The sequence below is a fragment of the Stomoxys calcitrans genome, chromosome 4 (genome assembly GCF_963082655.1).
Source record: "Stomoxys calcitrans chromosome 4, idStoCalc2.1, whole genome shotgun sequence".
In the NCBI taxonomy this organism is placed as follows: domain Eukaryota; kingdom Metazoa; phylum Arthropoda; class Insecta; order Diptera; family Muscidae; genus Stomoxys; species Stomoxys calcitrans.
Window position 1 is genome coordinate 93,800,396 of NC_081555.1, and position 13,560 is coordinate 93,813,955.

A 13,560-nucleotide genomic window follows, 5' to 3' on the forward strand; every position below is an offset into this window, starting at 1 on the left:
CATTAGGAAGGGATAACCACGGCTGGAATTGGCTACAGTTGCATGAATTCGATATCCACATTCAGGGCGAAGTGTCCCCACCCTAAAAAGACATTAGACAGTTAAAGAAGGCGCAGCGGAGCGGGCCCGATTCGGCTAGTTTCCTATAGAAATAAAATTTTACCAAAATTTCCTATTGAAATAAAATTTTACCAAAATTTCCTATAGAAATAAAATTTTGACAAAATTTCCTATAGAAATGAAATTTTGACAAAATTTCCTATAGAAATGAAATTTTGACAAAATTTCCTATAGAAATGAAATTTTGACAAAATTTCCTATAGAAATGAAATTTTGACAAAATTTCCTATAGAAATGAAATTTTGACAAAATTTCCTATAGAAATGAAATTTTGACAAAATTTCCTATAGAAATGAAATTTTGACAAAATTTCCTATAGAAATGAAATTTTGACAAAATTTCCTATAGAAATGAAATTTTGACAAAATTTCCTATAGAAATGAAATTTTGACAAAATTTCCTATAGAAATGAAATTTGACAAGATTTTGTATAGAAATGAAATTGGGACAAAAAATCCTATAGAAATGGAATTTTGACAAAATTTCCTATAGAAATGAAATTTTGACAAAATTTTCTATAGAAATGAAATTTTGACAAAATTTCATATAGAAATGAAATTTTGACAAAATTTCATATAGAAGTGAAATTTTGACAAAATAAAAAAATTTTCTTCCAGGGGTAATTGTCGGCAAAAATATTCTTCATTGCGATAAAAGTCCTTCAAGAGAAATAGAAATTTTCTAGAATATGCATTGAAAATTCCAAGTTTTTTACTTTGCAGCTTGTGATCCAGATAACCTGAGTACGGAAACACATGTTGGGAAATAAAAAAAGACGTGTGCATATGTTGGAGCTCTTTGATTTATTATAAAGGTTATCATTTAAGAGCAGTCCTTTAATAACAAGCTCTCTTTGCGTCAAAACGCAAGAGAGTGGGACAGAGAATGAGAAATTGAGGTCAAATCACATTGTGTTGGGTCAACTGGTGTATAGAAGTATTCCTAATGACCTCATAGCCACGAAAGGACGAAGGATGTAGAAACATCGGTAACCCACTTTTGTGTGTGTTAGTCATCCTTTTCATGAGAAATCAATACCAGTTGTTTACGATTCAAGAGAACCAACCAGCCATAAAAACAAGAACAATGGTTTATTGGACAAGGCCAAAGATAAGCTCCTTCGAAGGACTGGCAATATGAATGCGAATGTCATTCTTGAATTATTCATGTTGCCATGTAACCGGCTTTGAAGGCAATAGTCAGCCGACTAAAAACAAACACCTGTAGACATTTTAAATTAATCCCAGAAAAGCGGCATATTTCCATAGATTAGTACCGTCAAGAGGTCGATGATCTCAGAAAAGTTAAAGTTTGACGTTGTTAAAAACGTGCTGAGCGTTAATGGTCTTAAATAATAATTGTTAAGGGTGGACATTTTTTTCATTTTAATAGGAATTAGAGCAGAAGATAGAGGATGAGAAAAAAAAATATGAATCACTTTAAAATGAGACCTTAAATGAGACAATTAATTTATTAGGCAATTCTTTGGTATTCTTAAATAAAGGGCAAAGAAGGAGAACACTCCGATACTGTATACTAGATATGTGCATTTTCACTCATGCTCATGTACGCTCACGAAAAAATATGTTACTCACGCACGACTTTTTTTATGTCGACTCACGTTCACGCACGCTCATGAGACAAACCTGGTTTCACGCACACTTACGAGAAAAATCACGACTCACGAAACACTGACGACTTTCGAGACACTAACGACCAGTGTTGCGTATCCCGGCCGATACGGGATGACTATGAGCACCACACAGGCTGGAAATTTGAGCTCCCACTTGTGTGGTGCCCATCGTTATCACGGGAAACTTAGCTAAAAGCTACCGGGCGCGTCCACAGGTTGCGGATGGTGGAAAGCTCCGTTTTTATGCGGAGTAGCTGCAAATGCGGCCGCTGGCAGTCAGCGTTTTTCGAGAGGAGAGTCTCAGTGAGGAGTCAGGTGGCACTGGCTCGTAACTAAATACTGAGTGCCAATGATACTCGAGATGACAAGGCGAGTTATTGGCGCCTCCAAATAACCAATGGCCATCATCAGCGTCTGTTTCCAGGTTAGGGGCGGCTGGCGGCGAGCGTCGGATTTTGGAGCAAGCGGCTCGCCACAACGAGGGATACATGCAATCCCACAAACCCATGCGGTTGGGGCGCTGGGCCAGTAACCCGCCCCCGGAAAACATAGAACTACTATGAAAAACAAAGGAATAGTAAAATCGGACCCCCCCAACGTTGACGACCCACGCAAACGAAAAAAGGACCATGATTTGCACCTGGAATGTCTGCACTCTTTATAGAGAAGGTACAGTATACGCGCTGGCGGATGTATTAGAGAAGTACAAGGCAGACATAACCGCCTTACAGGAAGTGCGATGGACTGGGAACGGCGTCACTACAACACCAAACGGTGACGAACTATACTATAGCTGCCATAACACGAGGCATAAATTTGGCTGCGGATTTGTGGTTAGTCGAAGACTGAAACACCTAATTTCCAGCTTTACTCCGGTGGATGAGAGGCTAGCCACAATCTGCATAAAAGCCAAATTCTTCAACATCAGTCTTATTTGTGCCCATGCCCCGACGGAAGACAAAGACGAGCAGACCAAAGATATTTTCTACGAGCGCCTAGAGAGAGAATATGACCGCTGCCCCCCCATGATATTAAAATCGTTCTGGGAGATTTTAATGCGAAAATAGTTTAGCCTCCACGAGATAACGTCCAGTAATGGGTTGAGGCTGATAGATTTCGCCGCGGCAAAAAACATGGTAGTTAGTAGCACCAGATTTCAACATAAAAATATCCACAAAGCCACATGGCTGTCACCCGATCAAAACACGAGAAACCAAATTGATCACGTTGTGATAGATGGAAGGCATTCATCCAGCGTGTTAGATGTACGATCGATCCGTGGAGCGAATATAGATTCGGATCATTACCTTGTTGCAGCAAAGGTTCGCACCCGTTTGAACATGGCGAGGAAAGTACGATCTGACACTGCACGGAAGCTGGACATTGAAAAGCTGCAGACACAACAAATGGCAGCGGCATACTCCACTCGACTGACCCAACTGCTTGATGAAAGCACTCCTTGTTCCGATGATATAGTGGCGCAGTGCAAACTATTGCCCACTCCATGGAAAATGCCGCGAAATCCGTACTTGGGTACCGAAAGCCTCCTCCAAAAAACCCATGGTACGACCAAGAGTGTCGAGATGCTACTGAAGCCAAGAATGCGGCATATAGAGCAACCCTGCAATCAGTAGCAACGCGCCAGATGAAGGAGAGGTATCGGGAGAAAAGGAGAGAGGAGAAACGTCTATTCCGCAGAAAGAAAAAGGAAATGGAAAGATGTGTGTGTGAGCGAATTGAGATGTACAGGAGTTAGAATGAAGTCCGGAAATTCTACCAAAGAATTAAACATCAAACCAATGGCTTTGGTGCAGGCACATCCCCCTGCAGAGACAAAGAAGGAAATCTGGTAACTGACACAGGCAACATGCTGAGGATATGGAAAGAACATTTTACCCAACTGCTAGTGCCCGATGTTGGCGGCGAAGAGGATACCGCAGAACCAATCCCTGATGATGGTATAGAATGTTTACCTCCTAGTCAGAATGAGGTACAAGTAGCAGTAACCCGACTAAAGAACAACAAGGCAGCAGGAGCCGACGGGTTACCCGCTGAACTATTTAAGACCGGAGGCGACACACTGATGAGGCGTATGCATCAGCTTATCTGCGCAATCTGGCTAGAAGAACGCACCCCCGATGATTGGAACCTCAGCATACTATGTCCCGTACACAAGAAAGGAGACAAGACGGAATGTGCCAACTACAGAGGAATAAGTCTCCTCCCCATCGCATACAAAATACTCTCGAGCGTACTTTGTGAAAGATTAAAACCTAAAGTCAATGAGATAATTGGGCCCTATCAATGCGGTTTTAGACCTGGTAAATCCACCCTAGACCAGATATGCACACTGCGCCAAATCCTGGAAAAGACCTGAGAAGGACAAATCAACACCTACCATCTCTTTGTTGACTACAAAGATGGTCTCAACTCCCAAAAAGCCTTGTACAACCGAGCAGATAAAGAACATGGAGAAAGTTGGGAACCACAACTTTGAGATAGTCAGTAACATTATCTACCTCGGCACCGCCGTAACCGAAACGAATGACACCAGTTTTGAGATAAAGCGAAGAATAATACTGGCAAACAGATGCTACTTTGGACTAAGTAAGCAGTTTAGAAACAAGGTCATCTCTCGACAGACGAATACTACACTTTACAAGACACTGATACTACCCGTGCTGTTATATAGTTCTGAAGCATGGGTACTTGTGAAAGCAGATGAGGCAGTGCTTGGAGTATTTGAGAGAAAGATTCTTCGTAAAATATATGGACCAGTTTGCGTTAACGGAGAATATAGGCGACGTATGAACCACGAGCTGTATGAGCTGTATGACGACGATAGCATAGTTACACGCATCAAAATACAACGGCTGCGTTGGCTAGGTCATGTTGTCAGAATGGATGAAGAAGCTCCAGCAAAGAAGACTTTTGAAGGCAAACACGGTGGTACACGCAAACCGGGAAGACCAAAAGCCCGATGGAAGATCAAGTTGTGGGAGACACCTCGAAACTTGGTGTCAGAGATTTTAGAATGAGCGCAGAAGATCGAGGCGCTTGGAACGCTATTCTACGTTCGGCTAGTGGAAGAAATATTCTGTCATGGCCAATTAAAGTAAAGTAAAGTAACGACCAGTGTTGCCACTCAAGAAAATTATTTCCTGCCAAAATTCAAGAAAAATCCTACCAAATGTTCTACAAGCCAAAATGCGGTTGGTCATTTGACCACTCCATTTGCAGCCCATCAAATAATATTTTTTCAACCCTACAAAGTTTACATACTGGATAGTTATATTCATAGACGATCTAGACCGTCTGTTTGTTGAAATCACAGCCTATATTTCGATATAGCACCCTTTATACAGATCTCCCCATATGAAATCTCAAGTTCATAACTTTCCAATTCAAGGGTTTGAGCCCCGAAATATGCATTTACTAACCATTTTCGACGTTACAGTGGACTCCTTAACATCTATGTATAAGCCGGATCTGACCTTATTTGTATGCATCTAGCCTATATCCCTGTTTTCCGAATAAAGACATTGAAATACGGTTGTGTGGTTTGGAACCCATTCTACAAGTGCTACTCCGATAGGATTGAATCAGTCCAGGCATAATTTCATCTTTTTGCATTTAGGGTCTTGCTATGGAATTCCGCGGAATTCTTCCCCCCTGCGAGATCCACTTGAAACTTATTGACTTACCAACGAAACGTAACGTACGTAATTACACGTACGTAATTACAGTGAAATTACTGCGTGGTCAGATTAATTCCCAATTCTTAACTGGCGAATTAAATTTTAATATTCCTCTCCGAAGTACTCGCCTCTTAGACTGCCCCCTACACCACCTTTTGTGAGATCTAATTACGAATTAAACAATGCGTTTCGCTCTTTGTATATGATGTATATATCAAATTGTGTAGTAATATATCCTTCACCGATCCTATTCTTGTAATAAAGATTTTCTATCCTTTGTCTGTAGTTTGTAGTAGAAGTTGCCAGAGAAGACTGTTCTGGCATTGTTATGTAATATCTATGTTGCTTTGGATGTTGATCTAACTATAGTGTTTAAATGGCTGTTAAATTTCTGTAGCCAGTATTACCCTAAATCCTACTAACCCTCCATACTTCGGACTATGGGGTGTACGCATCCCTACGTAATGGGAAGTGCTCCCTGGGTCGGCAGGGGCAGGTGTGAATGGCGTGGGAACGAACGAAAAAAAAAAAACACTTTTTTCCCAAGAATTTCTGAAATTTGGAAGAGATCCCTAAAAAGTCGTACCAGATACAGTCAATATCATAACTTAGCCCCTATTTAGCCTTTCGACATTCATGGTTTTATTCTTCACGAATACAAAGAATCAACAAGAAGTGAAATTATTTTGAGTTTTCCTCGGCGATTTTTTCAGCATACAAAAATGGGGTTTTATATGATGGAAACCCCTACCAAAAATTGAGGTCAGCCTATCAACCTACCAAGAGAATAAAAACCTACCAAAAACGGCAACACTGCTCACAAGATACTCGCAAGACACTCACGAGACAATCACGACTCTCGAGACAATCAACACTCGCGACTCACAAGACACTCACCAGAAACTCTGAAGTCACGAGACACTCACAAATCACGTTTGAAAATATATTTTTCCATGAAACGAATATTTTTTTCCAGGCGTGTCAAATCTTTCGGTATTTTTATGTTCATATATGCAAATTTTGCCCATGAACATTCCACTAAGGAACAGGGGCAAACTTCTCACATATCAATGAGTGCAATCCGATTTAAGTTTAAGCTCAATGATAAGGCACCTCCTTTTTATAGTCCGAACGGCGTGCCGCAGTGCGACACCTCTTTGGAGAGAAGTTTTTACATGACATAGAACCTCACAAATGTTGCCAGCATTAGGAGTGGAAAACCACCGCTGAAAATTTTTCTGATGACCTCGCCAGAATTCGAACCCAGACGTTCATTATTTGCTCTTTTTTATTTTTATGCGTTTGTAGACAGAAATTTCTACTTGTTCCATACTTTTCCAATAATGACAGGGTTCCTGAATTCGTACGTTAAAATACCGTATAATTTGCGACGAATGCAAAAATCTGTATTTTTTCGATATTTTTAACGGTTAGTCGTTGTTGTAACCGCATTTTCATGTGGAGGTGACCTACAGGTGAGCAAGCTCGTTTCGGTCCAAAGGAACGATCGCAGCGGGAACAGGGTGGCCATTGGTTATTTAAAGGCGCCAATAACTCGCCTTGTCATGTCGAGCAACGTAGGTCCTCAGTATTTGTGCAAGAGCCGGTGCCACCCGACCTCTCAGTAAGACTCTTCGCTCGATACCACTGCAGCCGATGTCCGCGACTGTAGTTACAGCTACTCCGGATGGAGCATTCCACTATCCGCAACCCGTAGATGCGCCCGATATCTCTCAGCTAAGCTTCTCGTGACAGCAATGAACTCCACACAGATCGGACCTCAATGTTCCAACTTGTGTGGTGCTCACAGCTATCCCGTGCCGAGAACGGTTAGTCGTGAGTGTCTCGTGTGTCGTGAGGTCTCGTAAGTCAAGATTTTTCTCGTAAGTCGTGAGTCGTGATTTTTCTCGTGAGCCTTAAGTGTTTCGCGAGACGTGATTTTTTCGTAAGTCTGATTTTCTCGTGAGCAGTGAATTTCTCGTGAGTCATGAGCGTATCGTGAGTCGAGATTTTTCTTGTGAGCCGTGAATGCCTCGTGATTCGCGATTTTCTCGTGAGTCGTGATTTTCTCGTGAGTGTCTCGTGAATCGCGATTTTCTTGTGAGTCGTGAACAGGATTTCACTCACATTCTCACGCACGAAGAATTTTAATTCAATCACGGTCACGCACGATCCAGTAATTGGATTTAGATCCCAATCACGAATCACGTGACTCAGCAACTCACGTGCACACCTCTACTGTATACCGCCTTACGGACGTACGGACCAAGAATATATTTAAGGGGATCCTAGAGAGAACATATGAACGGTGCCTCGCGTACATGACATGAAAATCGAGTTATGAGACTTTAATGCTAAGCTAGGAAAATGTAGCATTCACGACGCCACATGGTTGTCCCCCAAACAAGAAGTGAGCACGCTGTGATAGTTAGGTTTAAGTGACGGTCTACCATCAGACGCACTTAGACCTTTATGATTCCACAGAACAGGAGATGCAAGATGCTTTCTAGTTCCTACTGTTGTAACATCCAGATCGCTATGAAAAGCCCAACAACTTGTGAATGTTCACATCCGCTAAATCAGACCTGTTCTCAGAGAAATGATAAACTTAGTTGGAACTCTTTCCGACGGCCAGTGCGGGACACCACACAGCAGATGTTCTATAGTTTCTTTTTCCTCGACTTCCTCACAGCTTCTGCAGAAGTCGTTACTTACAACCTACAGTCTGTCACCATGTTTTCTGATCAAACAGTGAGTGACCTGTCATGACGGATACAATGACTGAAACGTCTGTTGCAGCCAGCGACAGCAGAGCGGTAGACCACTTCAGGATTGAAAAAACAACTTTTCAAAAAAATGTCAAAAAATCAACTTACTTTACACTTGTTCCACTAGCCGAACGTAAAATAGCGTTCCAAGCGCCGCGATCTTCGGCGCTCATTCTAAAATCTCTGACACCAAGATTCGAGGTGTCTCCCACCACTTGATCTTTCCATCGGGCTTTTGGTCTTCCCACCGTGTTTGCCTTAAAAAAACTTCTTTGCTGAAGCTTCTTCATCCATTCTGACAACATAACCTAGCCAACGCAGCCGTTGTCTTCGATGCGTGTAACTATGCTATCGTCGTCCATTAACGCAAACTGGTCCATATATTTTACGAAAAATCTTTCTCTCAAATACTCCAAGCACTGCCTCATCTGATTTCACAAGTACCCATGCCTTAGAACCATATAACAGCACGGGTAGAATCAGTGTCTTGTATAGTGTAATCTTCGTCTGTCGAGAGGTGGCCTTTTTTATACCCTCCACCATTAGATGGGGGGTATACTAATTTCGTCATTCTGATTGTAACTACTCGAAATATTCGTCTGAGACCCCATAAAGTATATATATTCTTGATCGTCGTGAAATTTTATGTCGATCTAGCCATGTCCGTCCGTCCGTCTGTCTGTCGAAAGCACGCTAACTTCCGAAGGAGTAAAGCTAGCTCCTTGAAATTTTGCACAAATACTTCTTATTAGTGTAGGTCGGTTGGTATTGTAAATGGGCCATATCGGTCCATGTCTTGATATAGCTGCCATATAAACCGATCTTGGGTCTTGATTTCTTAAGCCTCTAGAAGGCGCAATTCTTATCCGATTGGGATGAAATTTTGCACGACGTGTTTTGTTATGATATCCAACAACTGTGTATGGTTCAAATCGGTCCATAACCTTATATAGCTGTCATATAAACCGATCTTGGGTCTTGACTTCTTGAGCCTCTAGGGGGCGCAGTTCCTATCCGATTTGGCTGAAATTTCGCAAGACGTTTTTTATTGTTACTTTCAACCACAATGTCAAATAAAATACAAGTCGGTTCATAACCTGATGTAGCTGCCATATAAACCGATCTGGGATCTTGACTTCTTGAGCCTCAAGGGGTCGCAATTATTATCCGACTTGCCTGAAATTTTGTACGACGGATTCTTTCATGACCATCAACATACGTGTTTATTATGGTCTGAATCGGTCCATAGCCCGATACAGCTCCCATAAAAATCGATCTCTCTACTTTGCGTTTTGAGCTCACAAAGAGCGCAATTCTTATTCGAATTGGCTGACATTTTACACAGGTCTCCAACATATAATTTAATTGTGGTCCAAACTGGAGCATATATTGATATCGCTCTAATAGCAGATCAAATCTTTTCTTATATCCTGTTTTTCCTAAGAAGAGATGCCGGGAAAAGAACTAGCCAAAAGCGATCCATGGTGGAGGGTATATAAGATTCGGCCCGGCCGAACTTAGCACGCTTTTACTTGTTCTAAACTGCTTACATAGTCCAAAGTAGCATCTGTTTGTCAGAATTATTCTTCGCTTTATCTCAACCCAGGCGTCATTCGTTTCGGTTTAGGCAGTGCCGAGGTAGATAAAGTTGTTGACTATCTCATTGTTGGGTTCCCAACTTTCTGCATTTTCTTTATGTGCTCGGTTGTACAAGGCGTTTTGGGAGTTGAAACCATCCATTTCGTCTTATCTCCATTTCCTGCCAGACCCATTTTCACTGAATCTCTTTCGATTCTTTCAAAGGCTGTAGTAACTACTTCCGGTTCGGTGACCGGCATAGACGAGTAGCATTTGTTCTCTTGTGATTAGTGTGCCATATCTTTTCATATCTGCATCTCGAATAATCTTCTCCAGCAGGATATTAAAGAGATCACACGATAGGCTGTCTCCTTGTCTGAAACATCGTTTAGTATTAAGTGGATCGGAAAGATTCTTTCCTATTCTTACTGAGGAACGCGTATCAGCAAGTGTCATCCTGCAAAGTCTTATTAATTTTGCAGGGATACGAAACTCAGACATGGCTTGAAATACCTTTGAACGTAAAGGGATATCGAAAGCGGCTTTGTAGTCAACAAAGAGATGGTAGGTGTTGATTTGTCCTTCTCGGGTCTTTTCTAGGATTTAGCGCAAACAATGAACTCGCAAAAGTTAAACAATATTTAACTTTGAGAACTATAAACACAACTTACGTGTGGCAGCATAGAATGACACTTGCTTTCAAGCGTCAAGGTTTAACTTTTTTAACTATTCTACTTTGTTGTTGTGGTATATGTGCGACGCTAAACGCTCTAATTCAATTCAATAAGAAATTTTGAAAAAAAAGTCCTAAGTCAATAAGAGTTTTCAGAAACATATATCCAGTTTTCCGATTTGGTAACAAATGCATACATTAAAAACAAGTCACTGCTTTGTCCAAAATGGCTTCGATATAAACGCCCTATCAACATAGACTTTGTAAAAACATTAACATTTATCGTTCAGTTTATCTGCGTATGTGAACTGCACACGTTATTTTGAACTGTGGCTTTTACGCTGCCAGCTGATTTCTAATTTTTAAAAGTGTCGGATAGTCAAAATTTTCTACAATTTCATAACACATAATAAATTTAACTAGTTCAACTTATTAAATAATCATTTCTGAACTACTAAATATTTACTTACAATAAAAGAATAGGAAAAATTTTGACATTTAAGCGTACAATTGACAGGGTGGGGCACCTAACAGCAGTGCTTTTGTTGTTCTTGGCCAAATGACATTTCCTGTTGTTGCCCCGGTATGTCAAACACAATTTACGTTTCCAAATATTAGAAGAAAGCATTTTAAAGCGATAATTACGCAATAAATGTAAGTATTTCAAGTTGCCTTTTACGGCAGACAAAGTTTGAAACGTTTGTTTATATCGTTCAACAGTTAACCAGGCGACAATTGTAACTACTCACAAATGGCAACATCTACAAAAGCAAAAAGCGTCTATAGATTATTCGTCGGTAACCTTCCATGGACTGTAGGTCATCCTGAGTTGAAACAGTATTTCAAACATTTTGGTCGTGTGGTAAATGCCAATGTAATATTTGATAAAAAGACCGGCCTTTCCAGAGGATATGGATTTGTGACAGTACATTCCCTGAAATCTATGCAAGCAATTGAAAACGAACAAAAGCACGCGCTAGAAGGCAATTACTTGAATATACAAAAAACATAGATAAAAAAGAGACCACCAATAATTAGTTTTTTAAGACCAACAAAAATAATATACAAAAAAAAAACAGCAAAGCATACCGAGAAAGCATAGAGCACCATGGAATCGCAACAGTCTGGTGACAGTGACTGGGAATTCGATGAACTGGAAGATGAAAATGATGTCATATTCACAAAAGCCACACAGCAGGTACAAAAAACTCATGACAAGATAATGCCCAATGACCTGTTGCAGCTCTATGGTCTTTTCAAACAAGCGACTGTGGGAAAATGTAATACTTCGAAACCAAGCATGTTTGCTATGCAAGCACGTGCAAAGTGGAGTGCTTGGGAGGAGCTGGGTTCAATGTCATCCGAGAAGGCTAAAGAACTTTATGTGGAAAAAGTTAAGCAGCTTGATCCCCATTGGTATGAACAAATACAAAAGGGAGAGAATATGTCAGGCGGTGGTGGAACAGGTTGGGTGGTACACTCAATCGAATTGCCCCCCGACGACGTTCTGACACATAAGCCAGATTGCGAAAAGACTATATTTGATTTTGTTAAAGATCGCAATTTTTCCAAGGTAGAAGAGATGCTGAATCCAAGCGATTTACAAGCACTAGATGAAACTGGTCTTGGTCTTATACACTGGGCTACCGATGCCAATAATGTACAGATTTTATCACTACTATTATCTTCTGGGTGTCCTGTAGATTTGCAAGATGCAGAACAACGGCAAACGGCTTTACATTATGCCACATCATGTGGCCATTCGGAATGTATACGTTTGCTATTGCAGTATGGGGCTGATAAAATGGCTAAGGATATTGATGGACAGACCTGTGTGGATGTTGCAGATACGACGGTACTTTCACTATTAAATTAAACAATGTCTCTCAAAGAGATATTCCAATTAAGAAAACTTCGCTTTGCTTCTTTTTAATAATAACAATAAAAACAAAACAATTATCTTATTTATAAATATTTTGATCTTTATAAACGGATAACAGTTACTTTTAAAGAGTATACAGATTTCAATTTTTATCGTTGTCAGTGTTAGGGTCGCAGTCGCAAAATGTCCATCTATAATTTTTTTTCATGCAATACAAATGAATGGCTTAATGTTATATTACCTATTAATTCCATATGGTGTTAGCTACTGAAAACGTAGGATAACTACCTAGCCATTTGATAAGACTAATTGAGCAAATTCGATATTAATACGCACATGTCTTCGGTGTTAGTAGCCACCTAACCCATGGACAGCCACCGCTTCGAGATATCTAATTGGATCTTCATTGTCTAGAGCATTGATATGCCCACTAATACAATTATTATGTACTTTAAGCAAAGTATTAGGCAGTCCCAAATAACATTCACGAAGTTACGGTAGCGAAAACACCATGTAAATGCCTTTCTTGGAAAACATCCGCCGACCATAACGTCTGAGGACGTTAACTTCGGCAAACCAGGGGCCGATTTACCGCATACATGAACGAGTAGGTTAGGCAATCCCATGGCAGGCGGTTGTTCGTACCTGAAGACCTTCATCGGTAAGTGCTGCCGTCTGAGTCTACAACACACTGCTGCAACAACAACAACGAGTAGGTTAGCTCAGATGAATTGATATGTTAGAGAGGAAGCCTTCTCGCAATCTGTCTCATCATTGTGATCAGCGACCAAACACAGGTTGACCTTGTGCTGCCTGTACAGTTTCTCCAGATAGTTCAGACATCGATACAACGATTTAGATACTATAATCGTCTCATAAGATCCTTAAGCGCTGCCTGATTACCGCTAAATATGCAGATGCCAACCGTTCGATGTTCCTTTACAACACTATCTTCGCATTCCTGGTAATTGCAAAGTCCTACGCTTGAAATGTACTGCAGACGTCTTTCAAGCGATGAAAGATGTCTATTTGTAGCTTTGGGCATTGGATTTCACATCCGGTTCCACTTTCAGTCCGTAAAACTATTAAAACTTCCAAACCTAATCCACTCTTCTGCCACCCCTCCAAGATAGGCATTAGCACGCGCAGGCTGTTCACAATGTCCATAGCCCCGTCGGGTAAACCGGTATGTCTCGCCGGCAACCTCC

The 13,560-nt window shown here is 40.9% G+C and overlaps 2 protein-coding genes across 2 annotated transcripts; both read left to right on the plus strand.

The window, feature by feature from the left end:
- Positions 1 to 10,904: 10,904 nt before the first annotated feature.
- LOC106085152 (uncharacterized) lies at positions 10,905 to 11,637 on the plus strand. Its single transcript, XM_013249218.2, has 2 exons — positions 10,905 to 11,124; positions 11,191 to 11,637. The coding sequence occupies exon 2, from the start codon at positions 11,222 to 11,224 to the stop codon at positions 11,480 to 11,482; it is 261 nt and encodes an 86-aa protein (XP_013104672.2). The 5' UTR covers positions 10,905 to 11,124; positions 11,191 to 11,221; the 3' UTR covers positions 11,483 to 11,637.
- Positions 11,490 to 12,434, plus strand: LOC106085150 (acyl-CoA-binding domain-containing protein 6). The gene has a single exon (XM_013249216.2). The coding sequence runs from the start codon at positions 11,579 to 11,581 to the stop codon at positions 12,344 to 12,346; it is 768 nt and encodes a 255-aa protein (XP_013104670.2). The 5' UTR covers positions 11,490 to 11,578; the 3' UTR covers positions 12,347 to 12,434.
- The last annotated feature ends 1,126 nt before the right edge of the window (positions 12,435 to 13,560 follow it).